Source organism: Musa acuminata, chromosome BXJ3-2 (assembly GCF_036884655.1).
Source record: "Musa acuminata AAA Group cultivar baxijiao chromosome BXJ3-2, Cavendish_Baxijiao_AAA, whole genome shotgun sequence".
NCBI classification, from domain to species: Eukaryota; Viridiplantae; Streptophyta; class Magnoliopsida; order Zingiberales; family Musaceae; genus Musa; species Musa acuminata.
Genome location: NC_088350.1, coordinates 4,534,414 through 4,555,149, shown reverse-complemented (window position 1 = coordinate 4,555,149; position 20,736 = coordinate 4,534,414). Strand labels below are relative to the sequence as shown.

The window sequence follows — 20,736 nt, the reverse complement described above, 5'->3', positions numbered from 1 at the left end:
TAACTAACTTATCTAAATAACATTATTTATAGTTTATTTTTTTAGTAATGGGTTGGGATTTGATCCTAAGACTTATTAATTTAATTTTATACGATAATATGATATAAAGCAAATGATAGTTACACGCTCTTTTAACTCATGTTTCTCCGAATCAACATCGTTTATATCTTTCGGCATGACTACCCATCTTTTTAATTTTTTCAAGTATTTTTACAGTAAAACTGGCAGAAATTTTGAAAATTTCAATTATGTTGGATCCTTTGGAATTAATTGAGTACTATGGCGTGCAAAATCTTTGCTTTGATAACACTTTTATATAACATATGGCTTAGTGCCAAAATATAATATTTAAGTTATTAATCAATAAACTAAAAAAATAGTGCCTAAAATATTTATATCCACAAATAAATAACCAAATTCTTTACTATGATATGAACAACAACAAGTAAGTATTTAGGGTTTGTATCTTATATAGCCTTGTATAAAGTAGTATTTCTAATTAAATTAAGAGAATTTAATATTTAATTTACAAGTTTTAGTTAAAATTTCTTATAATATCTCGCTTTAAGTCTCCTCATACCATTTGTATTAATTATCTATCTTATATCTTCTAATTACAATATGTATAAATCTCTTAAGCGTATCACCTATACCAATTTATTTTAAACAATTATTATTTATCTTTTAATGAAGCAGCAGCACCTAATTGTTGGCATACTAAAAAAAATATTTTTCTTTCTAATTTTCCTAATAAATAAATATACACATACATTTCAATATTATTTATCCAAAGGACATAAATATTTTGTACATATTGATTGTCAACCACCCAACATTAAGATTCTTACAACATCATTGGCCTACAAACTATGGCATATATTTTTTAATCTTAAAGGTAATGTTGTCACACGAAACTTCCAACACACCTCTGTTCATTTTAACCATCAAAATTTAATTTTGATAAATTATATTTTTATTAATATCATTAACCTGTTGAATAATTAAAACTATATCTCGTATTCAGTTTAAGTCTTAATTAAAAATTTTTAGTTATTAGGTTTCTCTTTGAAACTCAAGTTTAAGATAAATTTCATTTAAACTCTCATCTCATCACTTGAGGAGATGTATCTTGTACATGACTAATAATTGTGCCTATTTCCAAATGCAAAATAGTATGAACTTTGATAAACTCTCTTACTAATAAAAAACCTGACATAATTTTATTTAGTTTTAGTCTTGATTAAAAACCTTTAGTTAGTAGGTTTCTTTTTGAACTCAAGTTTAAGATTAATTTTATTTAAACTCTCATCACATAATATCATTGGCAAATAAAATATATACTAAGGAGGTGTATGTAAGACATGTAAGATGTACAAAAGGCTACTTACTTGGTTGTTCGACATTTAGAAATTAAAACTAATTCGAATGGTGTTGCAGGGAAATTATTAACCTACATGTACAAAGTTTTAGAAATTTTGTACTATATATAAATTTTAGAAATAAACGAAAAAGTAGTAAAAATACCAGCAAAATGAGTAAAATACTTTTACGTTTCGCCAAGTATAGCTTCCTCGAGCAAGCATCGGATCTGGTCACCGCGAACGGGTCGAAAGAGTACGTCGGATTCGAATGCTCCGGAACACGATAGCGATGACGGGCATGCACGTCCAGCAGCCACTGGGCCGCAAGGAGTCGACCAAATCCGGGGGTACTTTCCGTGCGGGTCCCTCAGCAGTTTGAATCGATCGATGCGGACTGGGGGAGCACGTGGGACCCACGTGCCCCGAACCATTATCATTGTTACTTGTCTCTCGATTTTTTATTTCCTATACACCATATATATATATATATATATATATATAGATCAATCACAATAGATAACAGTATATACGTCAATCAAAACACTTCCGCTCATGTCATTAATTCAGGTTCTCTCACGAGAGATAGATAAAGACTATATATATATATATATATATATATCAGAATTAAAAGAAATATTAAAAAAATAAAGTGTCATGAAATCCCTCCCCCCCCTTTCACCTTTTCAACGTTCGAAAAAGTCCGGTCATCACCCACTCCAGAACACGAAGCACACCTCCACCGTTTCCAAATCCTTGCGGTTCTCCTCCTAAATTAATACATGAGATTTGATCGGGAAAACAATGGACCGCCACAACAAAATCCATTCCACCCTCTCCCAACTGTCTTCTCTAACGCGCTTCCCCCTTTCCTTTGCTTTCATCCTTCTTCCTTCCTTTGTCTTCTTCTTCTTTCTCCTGCTTCATTCACCTCTCTCACAGAGAAGTTGAGTCGCACGCGTAGGAGTGTGCTTGCGTGTGCTTGCGAGAGAAATAGTTGCTGAAACATGGATTGGTGTTCTCGCCCGTCTTTTGTGATTCTTCTGGTTGTACTTTTGCTTTCCGTGGACGATTCTCGGTCTCAAGCGCCGGCAGCCACCCCCACCCCAGCCCCTGTCCCCGCGCCCTCGCCGGACGCCATCTGCAATGGCATCTACCTCTCCTACGTGCTTGAGAAACGGGAGAAGATCCACCCCTTCACCTCTGACCCGGCGGACCAGCCTTACTCCTTCGGTGCCACCGCCACCGTCCTCAACCACGGCGCCTCCGACCTCCTCTCCTGGACCCTCCTCATCCCTTTCCGCCACCGTGAGCTCATCGTCTCCGTTGGCGGCGGCGTCCTCACCAATGGCTCCACCTTCCCCTACAACACCACCCTCGACGCTAACGCCACCGCCTTCTCCGGCTACCCCAACACCGACCTCAAGACCGCCATCGAGACCGCCAACGACCTGTCCCAGATCGAGGCCAAGATCACCCTCGTCGGTACTTTTTTCGGCTCCCCGCCCCCCTCCGTGCCACTCCCCGAGTTCCTCGTCCTGGACGATCCCTCCTACAGCTGCCCGCGGCCCACCGTCTACAACGATTCCTATGCCGTGGATACCTGCTGCCTTCCCAATCCCAACTACGTCCCCAAGGAAATCAACGTCACTGGCTTCCTCCCTCGCCTCTCCGGCGACCTCATCATCTCCTACGACGTCTTGCAGTCCTACGGCAGCAGCTACCTCGCCCTCGTGACCATCGAGAACCACAACCCGCTCGGCCGCCTCGACCGCTGGCAGCTCTCCTGGGAGTGGGCTCGCAACGAGTTCATCTACTCGATGAAGGGCGCCTACCCGTCCGTCGTCGACGTCTCCGACTGCGTCTTCGGCAAGCAGGGACAGTACTACCAGGATCTGGACTTCTCCAAGGTGCTCAGCTGCAAGCGCAATCCCACCATCGTCGACCTCACCCCTTGGCAGTACAACAACACCGATCTCGGCCGCATCCCGCACTGTTGCCGCAACGGCACCATCCTGCCGCCGGAGATGGACCCGGAGCAGGCCGTCTCCGCCTTCCAGGTTCAGGTGTACAAGATGCCGCCCGACCTCAATCGCTCCGTCCTCTTTCCCCCGGTCAACTGGAACATCTCCGGCACCCTCAACCCGGACTACCAGTGCGGCCAGCCCAACCGCGTCAGCCCCACCGCCTTCCCCGACTCGAGCGGCCTCGATTCCGACAGTCTCGCGCTCGCGAGCTGGCAGGTGGTCTGCAACATCTCCCGCCCCAAGGGCGCCAGCCCCAAGTGCTGCGTCTCTTTCTCCGCCTTCTACAACGACTCCGTCGTCCCCTGCAAGACCTGCGCCTGCGGCTGCCGGGCCGGCACCAGCGGCCCCACCTGCAACGCCACCGCGCCGGCGCTGCTCCTCCCGCCGGAGGCCCTCCTCGTGCCGTTCGACAACCGGACCGCCAAGGCCGTCGCCTGGGCGGAGATGAAGCACTACAACGTCCCCTCCCCGCTGCCGTGCGGCGACTACTGCGGCGTGAGCATCAACTGGCACGTCCTGACCAACTACAACAAGGGGTGGAGCGCCAGGGTGACGCTGTTCAACTGGCGCGAGGACCAGTTCGCGGACTGGTTCCTGGCCGTGAGAATGGACAAGGCCTATGCGGGGTACGAGCAGATGTATTCCTTCAACGGGACGGCGATGGGGGACAACACGATCTTCATGCAGGGCCGACCGGGGCTGGACTACCTCAATGGGGAAGCGAACGGCAACAACCCGGACAACGATCCCAGAGTGCCCGGGAAGCAGCAGTCGGTCATGTCCTTCACCAAGACGAAGACGCCCGGGATCGACATCACTGCGGGGGACGGCTACCCCTCCAAGGTGTACTTCAACGGGGAGGAATGCTCGATGCCAGAAATGATTCCTGCGAATTGGGCGCCCAGGAGCGGGGGGGGGATTGGTCTCGTCACTCTGTTGTTGCTCGTGCTGGCCGTAGTAGCTCTGGTGATCTTGGAGCCGTAGCTCTGTTCTCCTCCCGCAGCTGCCAATTCTTTGATTCTTTCTGTAAAATTGGATTGGATGATAGTGTATGCATCTGCTATCACTATTCATGTACTTTTGCATCTGCTCATCTGATTACTTTTTGTCTGTCTTGAATGGGTTATGGATCTTCAGCATTTTACCTGTTGTGTTTTCTGCATCAGCTTCGATTAACTTTGACACTTTATTCATCATCAGTTTCCTGTGTGAATGATACTTCAAATGAAATTTGTGTATCGTGTAATCTACAAAAGCATGACTTCTTTCATGGGAGCACCAAAGTAATTTACTGTTCCATTATCATTTTAAATTTTTACAAACAGTTGGAATGTCCCTTCAAAATCCTCATAACATATATATATATATATATATATATATATATATATATATATATATATATATTGGCTATAATTGTTGATGCACATCGCTCTATGATGAATAATGTAGGGACAAGATGATGTCGAGGACCTTTTCTCATTCATAGCTGAAAACATGAAATCATGGACAATCGATCAATCACTTTTGATGTCTTCAACCGTCCCATCCATAATTGATTAGTTCTTGACATTGTGCACCTAATTATCGTTGATCTTTTCGTGGTCGACTGAGTGAAGAAGAGCCAAAGAAAGAAAGAGTGGTTGATCTTTAGATTCTAAGGACATGTCCCCCGAGAAAAAGAAAAGACAGCTTGCCTGCCATAGATTAAATTATTTATAATATAATTTAGTCAACGGGGAACTTTTCTTGGATGATTCAGTCAACGGAAGAAATATTGTTTCGCCGAGCAATTAAGACAAAAACATGCAAATTGCCGTCTCTCTCATCATGCTGGCCGGCCGGTCTTTATTCTTAATTATTTTTGAAAAATAATTGGGTGAATTCTTAAAATGAATTTTTTTTCTTCCACTGAACATTTAAACTTTTATCCTTTTACTGAAATATCCCTATAGTTTATAGTTTGGGTTAAGAAAAGTCATGTTTATAGTTTGAAGGACACTTTGATATTATTATAAAAAATTGGATGCTCTAAAAAAAATAAATAAAAGAAAAAAAAAGAACCTTTTCCGGCTGAATTCATCCAAAATAACTCTATTTGAGATTTAGTATTTGAGTTGAAAGAATGAAACAAAGAAAAGGAGGACAATTGTAATTTTGCTGAAATGATACGATTTTATTCATAACTACCTATCTATCAGCCATTTGATTGGGAAAAAAAAATGTAAAATACAAAATAATTATTCTTTTTGCAAAAAAAAAAAAAAAAAAAAACGAAAGACGACATTCTTTAATGTATGTAATGTGGATTGTGTTGATGATGACGACTCCTCCACCGCATGCAAATTAAATTGTATTTGTTGTGTTATGCACTCTTTCTTTCTTTCTTTCTTTCTTATTTCACATCACTATGAAACTGATGGTTTTGGGTCCGATATGTTAGTTGAGCGAGCACATGATGCTGACTTCTTCTTTCTTCGTGGCTTCAAACACGAGAACAACTTGGGATGTCTTGGACGAAAGGGTTCGCAGACATGAATTGATTGATCTTTTATGTGATGACCTTGTCTTGGACGAGTAGGTAAATTCTGAGATGTAATTTGATAGAGAAACAGCAGCATGGATGACATCAACGTGAACAAAAGGAGCTAAAGAAAAGCATGGATGCATCTATGCTTTTCCTACCCATGTATTCAATAATATCTATCTTTTGCTAAGTTACTTTCACCCATTCATTATACATCAATGTTGTAACTATTATTATTACCTCCGAGAATTTGTCATTCGTTCCATCAAAAGGAGACTGGAAATGGATTGATTATATGAATGTATCCCATACCAATGAGTTTGTACATAGGCATATGCATAAGCACGCCATGACATGATGGGATTACATGTGGATAAGTGTATGATACATATGAGTTATTTTTAATGCATTCAATGAAATATGCGATCCTTAGATATGGATTCAAATATAAAGTCCATCACTAATGTAATAATGCACTAACAAATCCATATATTTCAATAGAGACACATGAGTTTTTTTCTTAAAAAAATAAAATGATAAGCTTAACTATTCATAACAAAAAAAATATTATTATTATTATTATGAAAGTAGAGGATATTACAAAATTGGTTTGGCAGCAATGCAATGAGCTGCTTTACTCATCTCATTGTAAATATAAATGTGAATAATTCATATCTCTTCAAAATTCATAAATAGTTGCTAATACTATCTATGGTCTTCAAAATTCATAAAAGTGAGATGTTTCATTTGTTGGAAAGTGTCCATCGGTAGGATCGAATCAATTTCAAATAAAAAGGATTAAATAAATAAAAGCTGTACTCCTTTAATAGTTCGTTGCCCAAAATGCTCTCTAGCATCGCTAAGAGCCTTGCAAGTATCCTCATCTCCTTCATCAATATACATACCTACCTACCGATCAGTAAGTAAATAATTGCCAAAAGCATCTTTAATAACAAAACCAATGCCCTATCATTACTTTTTTCAAACAAAAATTCATCTGAATTCATTTTGAACAATCCTCGACTATGTTTCTTTCTCCCATTTAGTAAAAAATTAAACGAAATTGATCATTATTTGTAGATAGTAATTTAATCGTTCAACATAAGAGGCTGCTGCGGTTACTAAGACATATTATGATGGATAGATAGATAGTAACGAGAGTAATTTTATTATTATTATTATCAATTCTAACCTCATTCTTTGCTTTCCGTAAGGCCCACAAAGCGATTTGCAACAGTAACTTTGAATATTCATATAGTTCATTTGATTGTTCAAATGGTATCCTCATTTGATTGTTCAACAGTAACTATGAGATGGTAATACATATTGTTTCTGGATATTAGTTCATGCTACAAAATAGAATGTACGTTTTGGGTTCAACACATTGACTCAGCGCTTAGGCATTCATCTTGGAAAGATCTCTGATCGCCCAGAATTCAGCTTATACATGAGATTAAACTTTATGAGCACTGCATCCAAATTCCCAACATATATCTTAAAAACACAGCCAACTCCTATAAACCCTGCGTTAGCTTTAAAGGAACCCACCATCACATTCTAAAATCTGCGATACAAGTAACGTATGCTCTGAAGAATTATAAACATTGATGAGAACAACTCTACAACATATAGACATTGGCTGGATATGATGGTTGCGGAAAAAAAAAAAAAAAAAAACCTATCGCACTCCCAGTGGCTCATACAAATTTCAAATTGGGTTAGTGATTACACTATCACAATCTTCATAGAACTGCAGTTAGTTCAGCAAACATCACTTGAGCAACAGCCTTCAGACAACAGCCAACACTTTATTCACCTCACCCTTTTTACATTTAGTGGTAGAGTGACCCAGCTGAATACAAACACACTCGACACACTCCATCAGTACCTTCACCGGGACATGGTTGACTCCCTTGGCCGTTTTCCCTCCATGGCGTCCTTCTTTCGCCAGCAGTCAGCACAAAGATATGGACCTTCCCATGGGTTCGATGCTGGGCAGAAGCCATCGACAGAAGTCACCGATAGGTCATTATTTGGTGCCTGGTCCATTTGGCAGATTGCACATCTTAGATGCCCTGAGTTCTTCAAATGAATTTTCCCCAGCCTGCACTTGGAATTGGTCACAATGAAATTGATTTTCCGTGTGAAATATTTCCAGTACCTAGAATAATGCGTGTCTATTCATGTCAATGATGTGAGAGCTACTTATATGGCAACCTGGATTACTACTAGACAGCTGAATCTTGTTCATAAGAGATTTGAAAGAAACAGCTTAGGAACTTTGAGACCTAATTTGTTCACAGCAAACTGTGTGATATAATGCAGGACATGATTTTTGGTGGTAAGATAATATAAGAGTGACTCACTGATCATTAGATATACCTAGAATTAAAACAAATCAAGTGCTAAGTTATTGCAAAAAGAAATCGCAGAAAAGTTAATAAATCATACCTGGAGCACTCCGTAATTCCATCAATAAAGTATTATATGATAAAAACACATAATTTTATCAGGACAGATCCTCTACCAATATCAATACCCCTCGACACTCGTTGAGGCTCCTTCATAAACTAAGAAGTCTTACAATCACTTGTGGCTCAATGTGGCCTCTGTCTTAACTTATTTCACCAAAAGATTTTCCCTGACCATTTCTGTTCCGCTAAAACTGGATGCATCATTAATAGCTGATGCACCTCAACAACTTAGTCCATCTGTAATTCTAGATCATTAAAGAGATAGGAGTATTTGCTGACACCATAGGCATCACCTCCACCAACAATCAGCTCAGCAGGCAATAGAAGCAGAATTTGGTTTCCCCATGGATTGTGACCATGAGGCGTTGTCCTCACTTATATTGTCACATTTTGTTTCATATAGCCAATGATTCAAGCCTCCATAACTTGTGGCATGGTTCCAAGGAGGTGGCCACAAGGGAAGTCCAACTCTTAATGAAGTGAATCAATCAGCCACTTACCTTTAATTTGAATGAAGTAGCTGCCAACTGGTGATGTAGAATTCCAAAAGGGGGAAAAAAGCTTTCTTTATTTTTTAATTTTTCTTCTTTGGGTTGCGGGTGCAGCCAAAGTCTTCCAGGACAAGGAAGCGGAAGTTTTAACTGAACACAACCTTAGTTAAACTGAAAGAAAAGAGACAACTAAGATATTGTAGGATCATCATTACTGTCAGTGCAATCAATTCACTCTGTCTGATCTGTTTTGTGCTGTTCAGTGTGACAATCAGAAGTCTGTGTCAGATAAATGCACTGGACATCGGATATTAGATCCCTGTTCCATGTGGCAACCATCAATCACTAGTTTCATTAATGATTCACAAGATGTAGTTTTTCCATGGTACAATAATATTAGATTCATATAGCAAAATATTCAAGACTTAATCAGCATATGTAACATGTCTTTGTCTAAAGTTATAAAAGCCTAACAGTCCAAATACTCATTGTTTCATAGGTGGAGAGCATATATACCTCTCAATAAAGCCTACAAAATTGTAACAAATAAGCCTAACATTGGTCATGATAAAGAATATCAAATGATTTAATTTAACAAAATTATTACAAACTTCTGAACTTGCACTTCTTATACCCTTTTGTTTTAACTTTATCTTATATTAGAAAAGGGAGCTGAAAGGCATCAAATTTCTTACAAAAGCTTTTAGTGCATTTAAGAGCCAATAATCAATTTCCTTGTAATACTCAAAACTAACAAATCTTTTCTATATTGATCTGGAAATTCTAATACTTTCCCCATATTTCCTTCATAGAATAAAATTTGTAGCATAGCATAAGCTTCCTGTAGGACCTCACTTGGCATTTTCAATTCCAACCCATCAACAAATTGCCAAGAAGTTTAACAACTTCCCCAACTTCATAAATTTGAAAGAACCTCATGTATAGCTTGATTCCAAATATTAATCACAAGTTGAAGTCCAGAAACTTACCAAGAACCCAGCAGAATATACATAAGGACAATGGTCCAATGCAAAATACTATACTTTCATTCTAATTGCTTCTTGACCATCTCTTGCAAAGACAAGATTCTGAAACTGGTCCTTTCTATTACTTGACAAGAATACCAAGGCTATCAAAGGCACTCTCGCAAATGTGTGGCACATTGACTGGTCAAAGATGGGGAAGGATATCTAGTGTGAACTTGCCTTGAACATTAGCAAGACAAGATGGAGAGACAGAAACCCATAGATCCCTTACGACCTTGGCTCGTGCTAGAGCAACCTTGGAAGACCTTGAAGGGTTGATCGGTGGTAATATAAAAGGAGGACAATTATTCCATTAGTCATTAAAGAAGTGAACATTGTGCTAGACAATATCTCTAATTTGTCAAAAGGGGAGACTTTGGATCAATCTTATTTGTGCAACTGATTCTCAAATGCATTCCTTCCAACATCCCTACTTTGTGGAGTAGCCAAACTAATCATGAAGAACATGGTTCCATATTCAGGAGTTTCACAAAGCATTGTCCGTGATTGAAAATCTAGATTCTTGGGATGAGTTTGGACAGAGTTGTTCAAACTGTTGAGTTCAAAATTATATTTCCACAAATCGTGACCCCCTAGGTAAATGGTCAAACCCAAAGAATAAATGTTCTTTTGGATCAATATTTTAGGCCAACCAATGAGATTGGGCAAAGATCCTAAATGTAGTCCAATTCTTGAATAATTTGTACTGAAGTTATATGAAAAAGAAGTATCCCTTACCACAGTTCGGTCCGAACCGAAACTGAACCGGGCCGAAACTGAAACTGAACTGGCCTTGCAGTTCACTGGTTCCAAACCGAACTGGAACTAGCCAGGGGCAGTTGGTTTCGATTCCTAGGTTTAGGAAATCAAAATTATGGATTGCGAAACCAATGATTCCAGTTTTGGTTTGAACCATCGATTCGATGGTTTTCTAAACTAAAACATAAAAAAGGGAGATCAAATGGGGCTGGATCGACAATTGGACTCAAATGATCAGCTCAACTATCACGGACTTAGCTGAAATTGCCTAGGTTGTGAGGTACTCTTGCATTATCCATCCACAAAGGGTCAACTAGTTGCAACCTCGCTAGGTCCCGAAGGACCTGTAAAAGAGCAAATTAATTAGTTTGAAAACAAGTGAAGGACAAGTCCCGACATCTCATGAGATAGTTTTACAAGCAATTCAACAAACACTTGGTGTCCAAGAGAGAAAGAGAGAATGGAGAAAACAAGGACTTTAAAAGGCAAATGAATAGTCACAAGTCCGCAATGACTGTTCATCGGGTGTCGAGCACATAGGCAAGTTTTTGTAGGCTTAATGTGTGAATTTGTGAATTCTATCAATGCTCAACACTATCCTAAACCTCCATCCAGCCCTACACCACCTCGAGGGTTCTTGGGTACTGAGGTGGTTGACATTTTGCTTAACACTATAGCCTACAGAAAATAGACCTTGGCATGTGAAAACGAGATAATTCTGGGGCAGTTTTGCCCATTCTAGTAAGCGATCGCTCTATAGCATTGCAACTATTCCTATTCATAGTTTTTAAGCAAAAACACACAAAAATAAGGCAAACATACTGCCAGACATATGTACAAGCAAACAAAAACGATAAATGATTCGTTGACAAAGGTGTTATAGGTGCGAGACAAACATCCATGACATTCTCCCCTACTTAAATTGTCGACGCCCTCATCAATGCTTATTGGTAAGCTTTGATGGCTGCTTCTTCGTGTTGTAAGGCGTCTTCAGGCTCCCAACTGGCTTCTATTTAGGGAAGCTTTTGCAACTTCACCAAGTGTTTGATATGTTCTGTTCTGTTGGGTAGCTTTGTCTTGCGATCTGCTAAAATGACTTAACTCGCTTTTCGTAGGAGGCTTTGGTGGAGGGTAGCCGAGTTAAAACACTTCGAGAAGCATCTTGCGAATCTGAATGGTAGGCTTTCAAGAGTTAAACTCTCTCAAGAGTTCACGCCTCAGGTTGTTCACTTGAAGAAATAAACTCTATTCTCTTTTGTATAGATGAGTCTCTCTTGGCCAAAATCATAATGTTTTGCCTTCTTTGATCAGTTGCATCAGGGTTACTGCTTGGGGATCATTGTACAGTCCATCCCTGATCCTAGAAAGGAAATTAGAGTGCAGTTGACTTACTTGGCCTCTGCCTTTTAATTGCATGACATTCATTAACTCCACTTTCCTGCTCAATGGATCGGCTATGGCATTTACGCTTTGGGCTTGTATTGCATTGTTATATTAAATTCAGCCAGGAAGTCCTACCACCATGCTTGCTTTGAGGAGAACTTCTTTTGAATTTGGAAGTAACTCAACACGATATTGTCTGACCTTAGCACAAATTGTGTTTCGAGGGAGTCGTGCCACCATACTCGTAGACAGTGGACCACCATTGTCATCTCCTTCTCGTGCATCGAATACCGCTGCTCGGTCTTGTTGAGCTTATGGCTCTAGGCCATCGGGTGACTCTCTTGCATAAGTATTCCAATAGCGAAGTTCGAAGCCAAGGATTGCAATTTCAGTTCGTACTAATGTATCGAGCCTTGCTTGGTATGGAACATACCGAGGTTTACCGATGGTACATGCTAGGGCGTACCGACAGTATAGCCAAAATCATTAAAAAAACCTTCAAAAATACATAGAAAATAGAAAAAAAATTAGATTAGGATTTTTAAGTTAGAAATAAATATAAATTTAATATAATTTTAATAAAAATAACACAAATTAAGAAAAATTAGTGTCATATATCTTTTTTAATTACATTAAATTAACCTAATATCAATCAAATTTTGATTAAATCATCATTAAAATCACTAATCACAATATTAAAAACCTAATAAAACTTAATTAAACCTATTATACCATTACAAACATATGATCCAATCTTTAATATGCATGAAATATAAAGATTTGACCTATTGGGTGTCTAATTTTGAAAAAATCAATATTAAACACACTAATCAAAACATTAAAGACCTTAATTACTCCCTAATTAACACTATTCTACTATCAAAAATATATCAAAAAATATATTAGACATTAAGTCATACATCTATAGAATAAACTTAATCATCTCATAAATCAATAAAAATCTAGAAAGAGAATACATATCTCTTGATTAGAGTGTTCTTCCTCTTAATCCTCCCAAATTAGCCTCCTAAACTTGATCCGATCCACAAAATATAACTTTGTTGAGTTTAGGAGAGTAAAAATATAAGACTAGGAGAGAGATAGGAGTGAAAAAAAGTTTCAAAGAGATTAAGAGATTGAGAGAATGAAATGAATTAAAAGAGGGGGAAGGAAAGGATTTAAAAACCCTTTTCTAAGCCTCAAACAATCAAATTGACTATTTGAAACAGGGCAATCTTAGCCCTTGATCGGTAATGGTTGAAATTTGACTATTACTGACTAGTACAAGTCGATAATGGTTGGATTTCAACTATTATTTCCTTGTACAGACCTCGTATCCCTCGATACGGAGTCAAATGATCAGTACCACCCGATAGAGGGTGATCCGTGTACTAGTATCCTGTCGAACCAATACGTATCGCATGTACCGAGAAGTATGCATCGATACAACAAACCCTGTTCGAAGCATTTGTTTGGGCTTCAAAAGGCTTCCCATAGTTTGGCAATTTAAGTACCGGTTCTTCCAACACAGTAGCCTTTATGTCTTGGAATGCCGCTTCATATTTATCTGACTATTGCCAAGGTTGCACTTTCTTTAGCAACTCCATCAGTGGAGCTGCGTCTTCGAGTACTCAATTATGAAGCGTCGATAATAGTTGACGAAACCAAGGATCTCAGCTCCAATACTTTCTTTGGTGTTCGCCACTTTGCCAAAACCATTTTAGCATATTGCATTCACATTGTTTCCATTGGAGCTACATAGACAGAGTACTTGGTGAAGTGGTAAGAAATTCCCAAGGTAAAAGCAAGCTAGGAACTTGAAGATGCTTTATGACATCATGAAAGATTGATGGTTATGTATAAAAAGACAAAAGCATCAAAGGAATCACAAGGAGAGAGCATTAGACTTAGGGTGCTGTCAATGTTAATGTTTTTATAGTTGCAAAGACAGTTGCCTATAGTGTCTATCATGTGGCGTTGCAGAGATCATTGAACCAAGTCACATCGAAATTTTTCCCATAACATGAGTATGCTTACTAGGCTGATGGTAAAGCTGTAAACAACAACCCTCTTGATCAAATTTTCTTAGCCATTGCAGCACCTTAGAATCCCCCATATGGTAAATGAAAGGGAGACCCCTGCCAAATAGTGCCTTGGAGATATGCATTCATGATTAAGTCAGCCTCTTCGCACTTGTGCGGAGTTTTTAGCTGAAAATATTTCCTTTCTATATGCTCTTTAGAAGCCTTGTGACACCACTTTAGCATTATTATGTTGTAAAGTGAGCCATAAAATATTAAGTTTCCTTACAATTATGTGAGACCATTCTTTGCCAACCAAAGTTGTGCATTTATGCAAGCAACCAAGGTATTTTGTCCTTGAGATCGTCACGATGGAAAACTAGATTCTATCGGTGCATGCCTAGGAGTGCCTTACAAATTAGCCTAGAAAAACAGTAAATCCATGACCAGTGATTTAAAAAGCACTAGGCGCCAAAAGGCGCCAAGATCCAAAAACGCCCGAGGCGCTAGGCGCTCGCCCGAGCGAAGCGAGGCGCTAAAATATAAAAATATATAATATAATTAATAAATATAATTATTTAAAATTTTAAATAAAAATATGCTATTTTAAATAAAAATTCTAGTCGCGAGCAGAGGGAAGGCTCGCGGGAGGGCTCGCAGGAGGAGCGAGCAGCAGGAGGGCTCGCGGGAGGCGCGAGCAGCTGGGAGGGCTCGCGGGAGGGCTCGCGGGAGTCGCGAGCAACGGGAGGGCTCGCCGGAGGCGTGAGCAGTTGGAGGGCTCGCGGGAGGCGCGAGCAGCGGGAGTCGCGAGCAGAGGGAAGGCTCACGGGAGGCGCGAGCAGCGGGAGGGCTCGCGGGAGTCACGAGCAACGGGAGGGCTCGCGGGAGGCGCGAGCAGCGGCAGCGACAGCAGGTTAGGGTTGGGTAAGGGTTATATCGGTTTAGTTGGTTCAATTGAACCAACTAACAACCGAATCAGGACCGAACCAAACCTAAAATCCTGGTTCGGTCACTTGGTTTACCTAGGCGCTCGCCCGAAGCGCCCAGCGCCTGGGCTGTTTGAAGCGCGCCGCCTGGGACATTAGCGAGGCGCTCGGGCCTCGCCTCGCCTCGCCCGAGCGCCTAGGCAAGCGCCTCTTTCAATCACTGTCCATGACAATGTGTTGATTAAATGTATAGCAAATACCATACTAGCCGAATTCCAATACAGGTAGTCCTCAAGCACACTAAGTTGGGTTAGGTAAATGTATCCCTTTTACATTAACTTCACTGTAAAAATTAAGCCTTTAGCTTGAATGGGAATGTATAATCAATGCATAATTCCAAGTATATAGACCACAAGACATCCTTGTTCTGAGATAAATCTCAGGGAATGTTGAAAATTAAGCAGGTTGTGTGCTTGTAGCATTGGCATAGGAATGTTGTGTGAGGATAAACCACATGAAAATACAACCCAAGGCCTGTTAGCTATTGACAGAAGTATTACTCATCTTAACCAAAATATATGCTCTATTACATCAGTACAAAAATAATATCCACTAGCAAATAACAAGGTGTCAAGCACACTGAAGGCAAAAGCATGCCTTTATGCCATACAAAGTGGAGGTTGATTAATGTCCTTCAAAATTGTATAGTTATCCAATATGTTATATCTATTAAAGTGTTCATCTTGTAAATAATTTGGATAATATGCTTTTGCATGGAACAAATCAAATAAGTCAACAATCTCCTCTAGGATAGATTGTCGTAGAGCATGACTCATGATTCTATAACCAAACAAACTGAACAGCCATGATTGTATAACCTTGGCTTATGGATAATATATTATCCATGAGTCATGGTTATACAATCTTCCAGAGATGTATATAACCAAAGGAGGGAACAAATACATTTATTTGAAAAAATATATTTTGATTGACTAACCAAACAAATTGATCCAGATTCTTCCGTAGAAAGGCAACTGATGAGTAACAACCAACTCAAATGATCAGCATAGGTATGACCAGAGATGCTGTACACTTATACTGCTCTCCTAACTGTAGGCACAAGTGTAAACACAAGGTGAAAGAACTTGAAATTTTGGTTGATCTGACCAATATTTGTTGATACAGAGTGCAGTTGGACAAAATCAGATAGTAAAAAATATTGGTAATCAGCTGGAACAAGCAAAATCATTGGCCAAATCTGAGGTAAAATCCATAGCCTTCCAAAAGTAGGGAACCAGACAGAACCAACTAGTGTTGTTGTTCTCAGTCATCTGGTCGATTCTAGGATGAGTTTGATTGTTCCATATTGATTTTGGCTTAATCTTTAGCCAATTTGATCTGATCTAACAAGATCCTGCTTCCAATATTGATTTTGGTTCTAAAAATGCTCATAAAAAGTGCAATTTAATATTCAATCTATATTTCATTTTCTTTCAAATTATTACTGGCAAAAGTTTTCCCATAATTACTCGATGCAATGCAACAGAACCTTCTTCTTCTCCCTAAGATTGTCATATTTGCCATTAATGAGAAGCAAAGTATATATCAACAGAATATAATAATTATTCTCTGTCTTTTTAAAAACCAAATATATTTTCCTTACAATAAATGACACACATGATGATCACACATGAACTCGAATATGAGAACTGTCAATTGTGTAACAATGTATTAACTAACTCAGATGTCTCGACAAATCAATATCTTGTCTTAACTTGAAAAAAATCTACTATAAATAAAAGAATTAACCATGAAAAATAAAGTTCAAGTTTCAAGATAATTTAAGTTTGTCAAAGAGATGGCCTGTGAAATTGTCTAGCTAATAAAGAGGCAGAAAATCTGAAGATCTTTAATTCCAAGCACCTTTGCTCATTTTTAAGTGGACTTTATATCCTCGACAACTTATTTATCCAGCACAATGAAGAAAATAATGAGGGCTTCAAACTCAAAAAGTAGTCTCTTGACAGAGAGAGTGGACAAAAGAAGTTATGAAACAGAAGAAATAGCAAATGAGAAAATGACTAAACAAGAAAGAATAATAATGGAAAGGGGATGACAGTAATAGGTCAACAGTACCTTTCTTCCAGCATCGCTGACCCCTCCTCAAATAATTCCTCGACAGAGCCAACAGAAGAAAGTTTATTAGGTTTACCACTGAAATTCTGTGACTTCTTCCTGAAAAGAAGGGATTTGAATTTGTTTTGCTGCTTTCTTGGTGATAGTGGGAGATGAGTATGATCAGTTGGAATTATATCAACAACTAGGCAAGTTGTGTCATCTTTCAGGCCACTTGTTCTCAAAGCTTCCTAAACCAGTATATTATACAAGCTAAATCAGCTCAAAAAAATATACCCACAAGAGTGTTACCAGAAAGAAACTGACAATAAACAAACAGAGGCTGGTTGCATATGCATGTCATCACCTTAACAACAAGTTTTGCAGAAAGTTCTGCAGGAAGTCCTCGGCAAGCTTTGGCAGCAAGCTCAGACGAAAGAGCATCCCATATGCCATCAGAAGCAATTATCAAACGTCCTCCAGCACTTGAAAGCTGATCATTCAACATAGTAAAACATATTAGTTCAAATAACATAAACAACAACAAATCATGTAGCACCCACCTTGACTTGCTTCACATGTGGAATTGGGACAATGAACTCGCCCACATCTGTATCCCCAATTGACCTTGAAAGACATAATCCTCCCGGCCAACACCGAAGTGGCCCAATCTGAGAATCAGCATGCACATTAATCAGGCAATCCACATGAGACAGAATATTTCAGTCATATCATAATTTTGGTCATCAGTATCTCTATTATCCCTACCTCTTTGCCACCGCAAAGATTAAGCCTTCCGACCTCTCCCCCACTAGCAGTCACCCGTTCTCTCTCCTCAATATTCTCTTCTAGCCTATGGTCAACCGTGAGCAATGAAACCACACCATCCTGCGAGTCCAGAATGCACCTCGAATCACCCACGGATGCCACGGTGACCGTCCACCCATCAACGACAACGAGCGTTGCTGTCGTCCCAGAAGTCTCTCCTGCAAAAAGAACAAAAGCTCAGATTTTTCATGGGGCAGATGAACAAGAAGAAGAAAAGCAGATGAACATAAAACTTGCCCTTGCGCTGGAAATCGATGTCAGTCTTGACAAAACCAGCGACAAGTGCGCGTTGAAGGGTTTCAAGCCACTCTTCTCTACCGATTCCCTGAGGGATCGCGCTCATAACGTGGTCCAGGAGGTGCTCTTTTGCGAACACGGCAGCGGAAACTCCATTGTGTCCATCAAAGATCTGTCCACGAAGAGCTGTCAAGCAAAAGGATACAGAAGAAGAACAAAATGTACGAGAAAACCGAGACCGAAAGGGGGATCGGGAATACCGCAAAGACCGAAAAGGAGGAGGAGGCGTCGCCGGGGACCCGGAGACAGTCGGGCCGGACGAGGAAGTAGTCCTCCCCCCTCTTGGCGAAGGCGGCGTGGCCATACCTGATGGCAGGCTTCTCGGACTTGCCACCGCGGAGCTCGCGGCCGATGAGAGTCGCGAGAGGGACCATGGTAGGTGGCAAGACCGGATCTCGAGGCCGTATGTCGGTCGCCATCGGTGAAGGGCGGGCTCCGAGGTGCCCCCCGATGAACTCTAATCCATTCCCTCTCCCTTCAAGGGATCACTCACCTCTCGCTCATTCCCATCAATCTCATCCCAGCAACCCACATTACTGCCCTCTCATTCCGATCCAAGATCCAATATTTTTTTTATGAACGAAAAGCCTCACCAAAGAACCGGTTTTGACGACTGGAAGCGGCAATTTCTGCCGCAGAAATCGACGTCCGGGGTTGAGAGAATGCCAGAGGGACTGGGAATACGGAGAAGTAGAGGACCCAATACGCCCAAAGAGACCGAGAGCGACAGCAGAGAGAATAGTCGAGTCAAGCGGTTTCTCTCTTCCCCTGTCGTCTCGAACAGAGAGCGAAAAAATCACTAGGGACGGAGGAATTCGCGAGAAAATAAAAACCTTCGTTTTTGGATCATTTTGAGACGTATTTTTTTTTTCTCACAGTATTTACGTGGTGCATAGGGTAAAAATCTATCTCATTATTTAATTATAATATTTTTTAAATAGATTAAATAGTATTTTGATAGAGATATCAAAAATATTATAAATTTATTAAAAAATAATATAAAAATCTGATTTTTTTTTTAAAATTCCAAAACTCATAAGGGTATCTATTCGAAATCTTATTTTTTTTAGATGATATGATTTTTGTTGAATTTTAAGCTTATTTATTTTAGTTATAAACTAATATTTTTGAATACATTTAAGTGTCTTTTCATGAAGATATTAAAACTATTATAAATTTATTTAAAAATAATATAAATTATATTAATAGATGGGGATTAGATCGATTCACTTATGGATCAATTCATAAGTGTAAATAACTTCGATTATCTTATAAGATGATATTTTAAAAATTAAGATAAACAAGAAACACTTTTTCAGAAATATATATATATATAAATAAAAAAAAAAGAGTAGCTCGGTGAGAAAAATTAAAAAAAAATCTTTGAAATTCGCTCAGGATTTATTATTTAAAAAAAAGAGAGAGAGAGAGAGAGAGAGAGAGAGAGAAAATAGTGAGCCAAGAATGCGGTGGGGGGACCGAGTCATATGGTAGTTCTAATAAATGCGTTGTTTTCCGGTTGTGCTATCCACACCTCGTCCCATGATTGGGTTGTAGCTGTATAGTCTTCTGTAGGTGCATGTGGATGGAGGACGCAAGGGGACCACTCAGTCGTAATGACTTTAGTGCCCTCATTCGGCGTCGTATTGGAAAATAGATACTCCAATTATATTTAAAAATGACAACCTTAGATTAAAATTGAATTTAAATTCTCAGATGTTGAATTACTGTCGTGCCTATCTATCCAGGTTACCAACGAGAGCGGATTGGATTCTTTCGAGTACCTATGTCTACAATTGGATTAGAATTTTCGTTAATTAGATTTCGATTATATTTAGGGTAAGAAGTAGATATTTGAATTAGATTTAAGATGATTTTGATTATTAAAATAATTGGTTGCGTGATATAAAATTTTTGACAACAAAATTGAGACTAAGACAGATTAATTGTTTGATAATTACAACTCAAAACTTCCATAATTCAGAAACGGAAATAAACGGCAGGGGCAGTATAGGAATTATTCGGAACAGCCGGGACCCCACCCCCACGCGGTTTTCTCGCATGACGGACCCCACTCGGTGACGCGACCACGTGACAGCGGGCCCCGGGGGGTCACTTTCCCACTCGGGCGCAGGCCGATGCGTCCACCAAGACAAAAAGGAGAGAGAAGCAGAGAAAAGTTGGCTGTCATTCAGCTTTCTCGCCTTCGTCCATCATCGCCACCGTGGAAGCGCATGCACGACAACTGCCGGCAACTTCGTTTCCAGGAAGAAGGAACGGCTTAAGCTGTGTGGAGGTAATGTGGCAATGTATCAAACATCGCAAATAGGATTGAAATCGCCGACCAACAGAAATCGTGTCCATCTGATGGGATGATGTCCTTCGTTTGGTCCTGTTCTAAATCTTTAGATTGGGCCCGACGAGATCATGCTCTTCCACCATGATAGCTAAAGCAGGTATCCTCGTGAGATGGGGGGGGGGGGGCACAGCCAGATGATGGCCTCAACA

The 20,736-nt window shown here is 39.8% G+C and overlaps 2 protein-coding genes across 2 annotated transcripts; one reads left to right on the top strand and one right to left on the bottom strand.

Annotated features, from left to right (window-relative positions):
* Window positions 1-2,074: 2,074 nt before the first annotated feature.
* LOC103973741 (COBRA-like protein 7) lies at window positions 2,075-4,550 on the top strand. Its single transcript, XM_009388386.3, has one exon. The coding sequence runs from the start codon at window positions 2,366-2,368 to the stop codon at window positions 4,367-4,369; it is 2,004 nt and encodes a 667-aa protein (XP_009386661.2). The 5' UTR covers window positions 2,075-2,365; the 3' UTR covers window positions 4,370-4,550.
* A 2,942-nt stretch (window positions 4,551-7,492) lies between these two features.
* LOC135632007 (probable protein phosphatase 2C 33) lies at window positions 7,493-18,950 on the bottom strand. The gene is made up of 7 exons (XM_065140250.1): window positions 18,429-18,950; window positions 18,169-18,340; window positions 17,872-18,089; window positions 17,667-17,774; window positions 17,471-17,596; window positions 17,125-17,354; window positions 7,493-8,013 (listed from the first exon to the last, which is right to left on the bottom strand). The coding sequence occupies exons 1-7, from the start codon at window positions 18,645-18,647 to the stop codon at window positions 7,800-7,802; spliced, it is 1,287 nt and encodes a 428-aa protein (XP_064996322.1). The 5' UTR covers window positions 18,648-18,950; the 3' UTR covers window positions 7,493-7,799.
* Between the last annotated feature and the right edge of the window lie 1,786 nt (window positions 18,951-20,736).

Bases quoted from the DNA above. Each gene is read 5' to 3' on its own strand.
- LOC135632007 (XM_065140250.1), bottom strand. From the start codon at position 18,647: ATGGCGACCGACATACGGCCTCGAGATCCGGTCTTGCCACCTACCATG. The intron at 18,341-18,428 runs GTATTCCCGATC...CTTCGTGGACAG, and splicing joins CCTCCTTTTCGGTCTTTGCG to ATCTTTGATGGACACAATGG. The intron at 17,775-17,871 runs GTAGGGATAATA...GCTGATTCTCAG, and splicing joins ATCTTTGCGGTGGCAAAGAG to ATTGGGCCACTTCGGTGTTG.
- LOC103973741 (XM_009388386.3), top strand. From the start codon at position 2,366: ATGGATTGGTGTTCTCGCCCGTCTTTTGTGATTCTTCTGGTTGTACTT.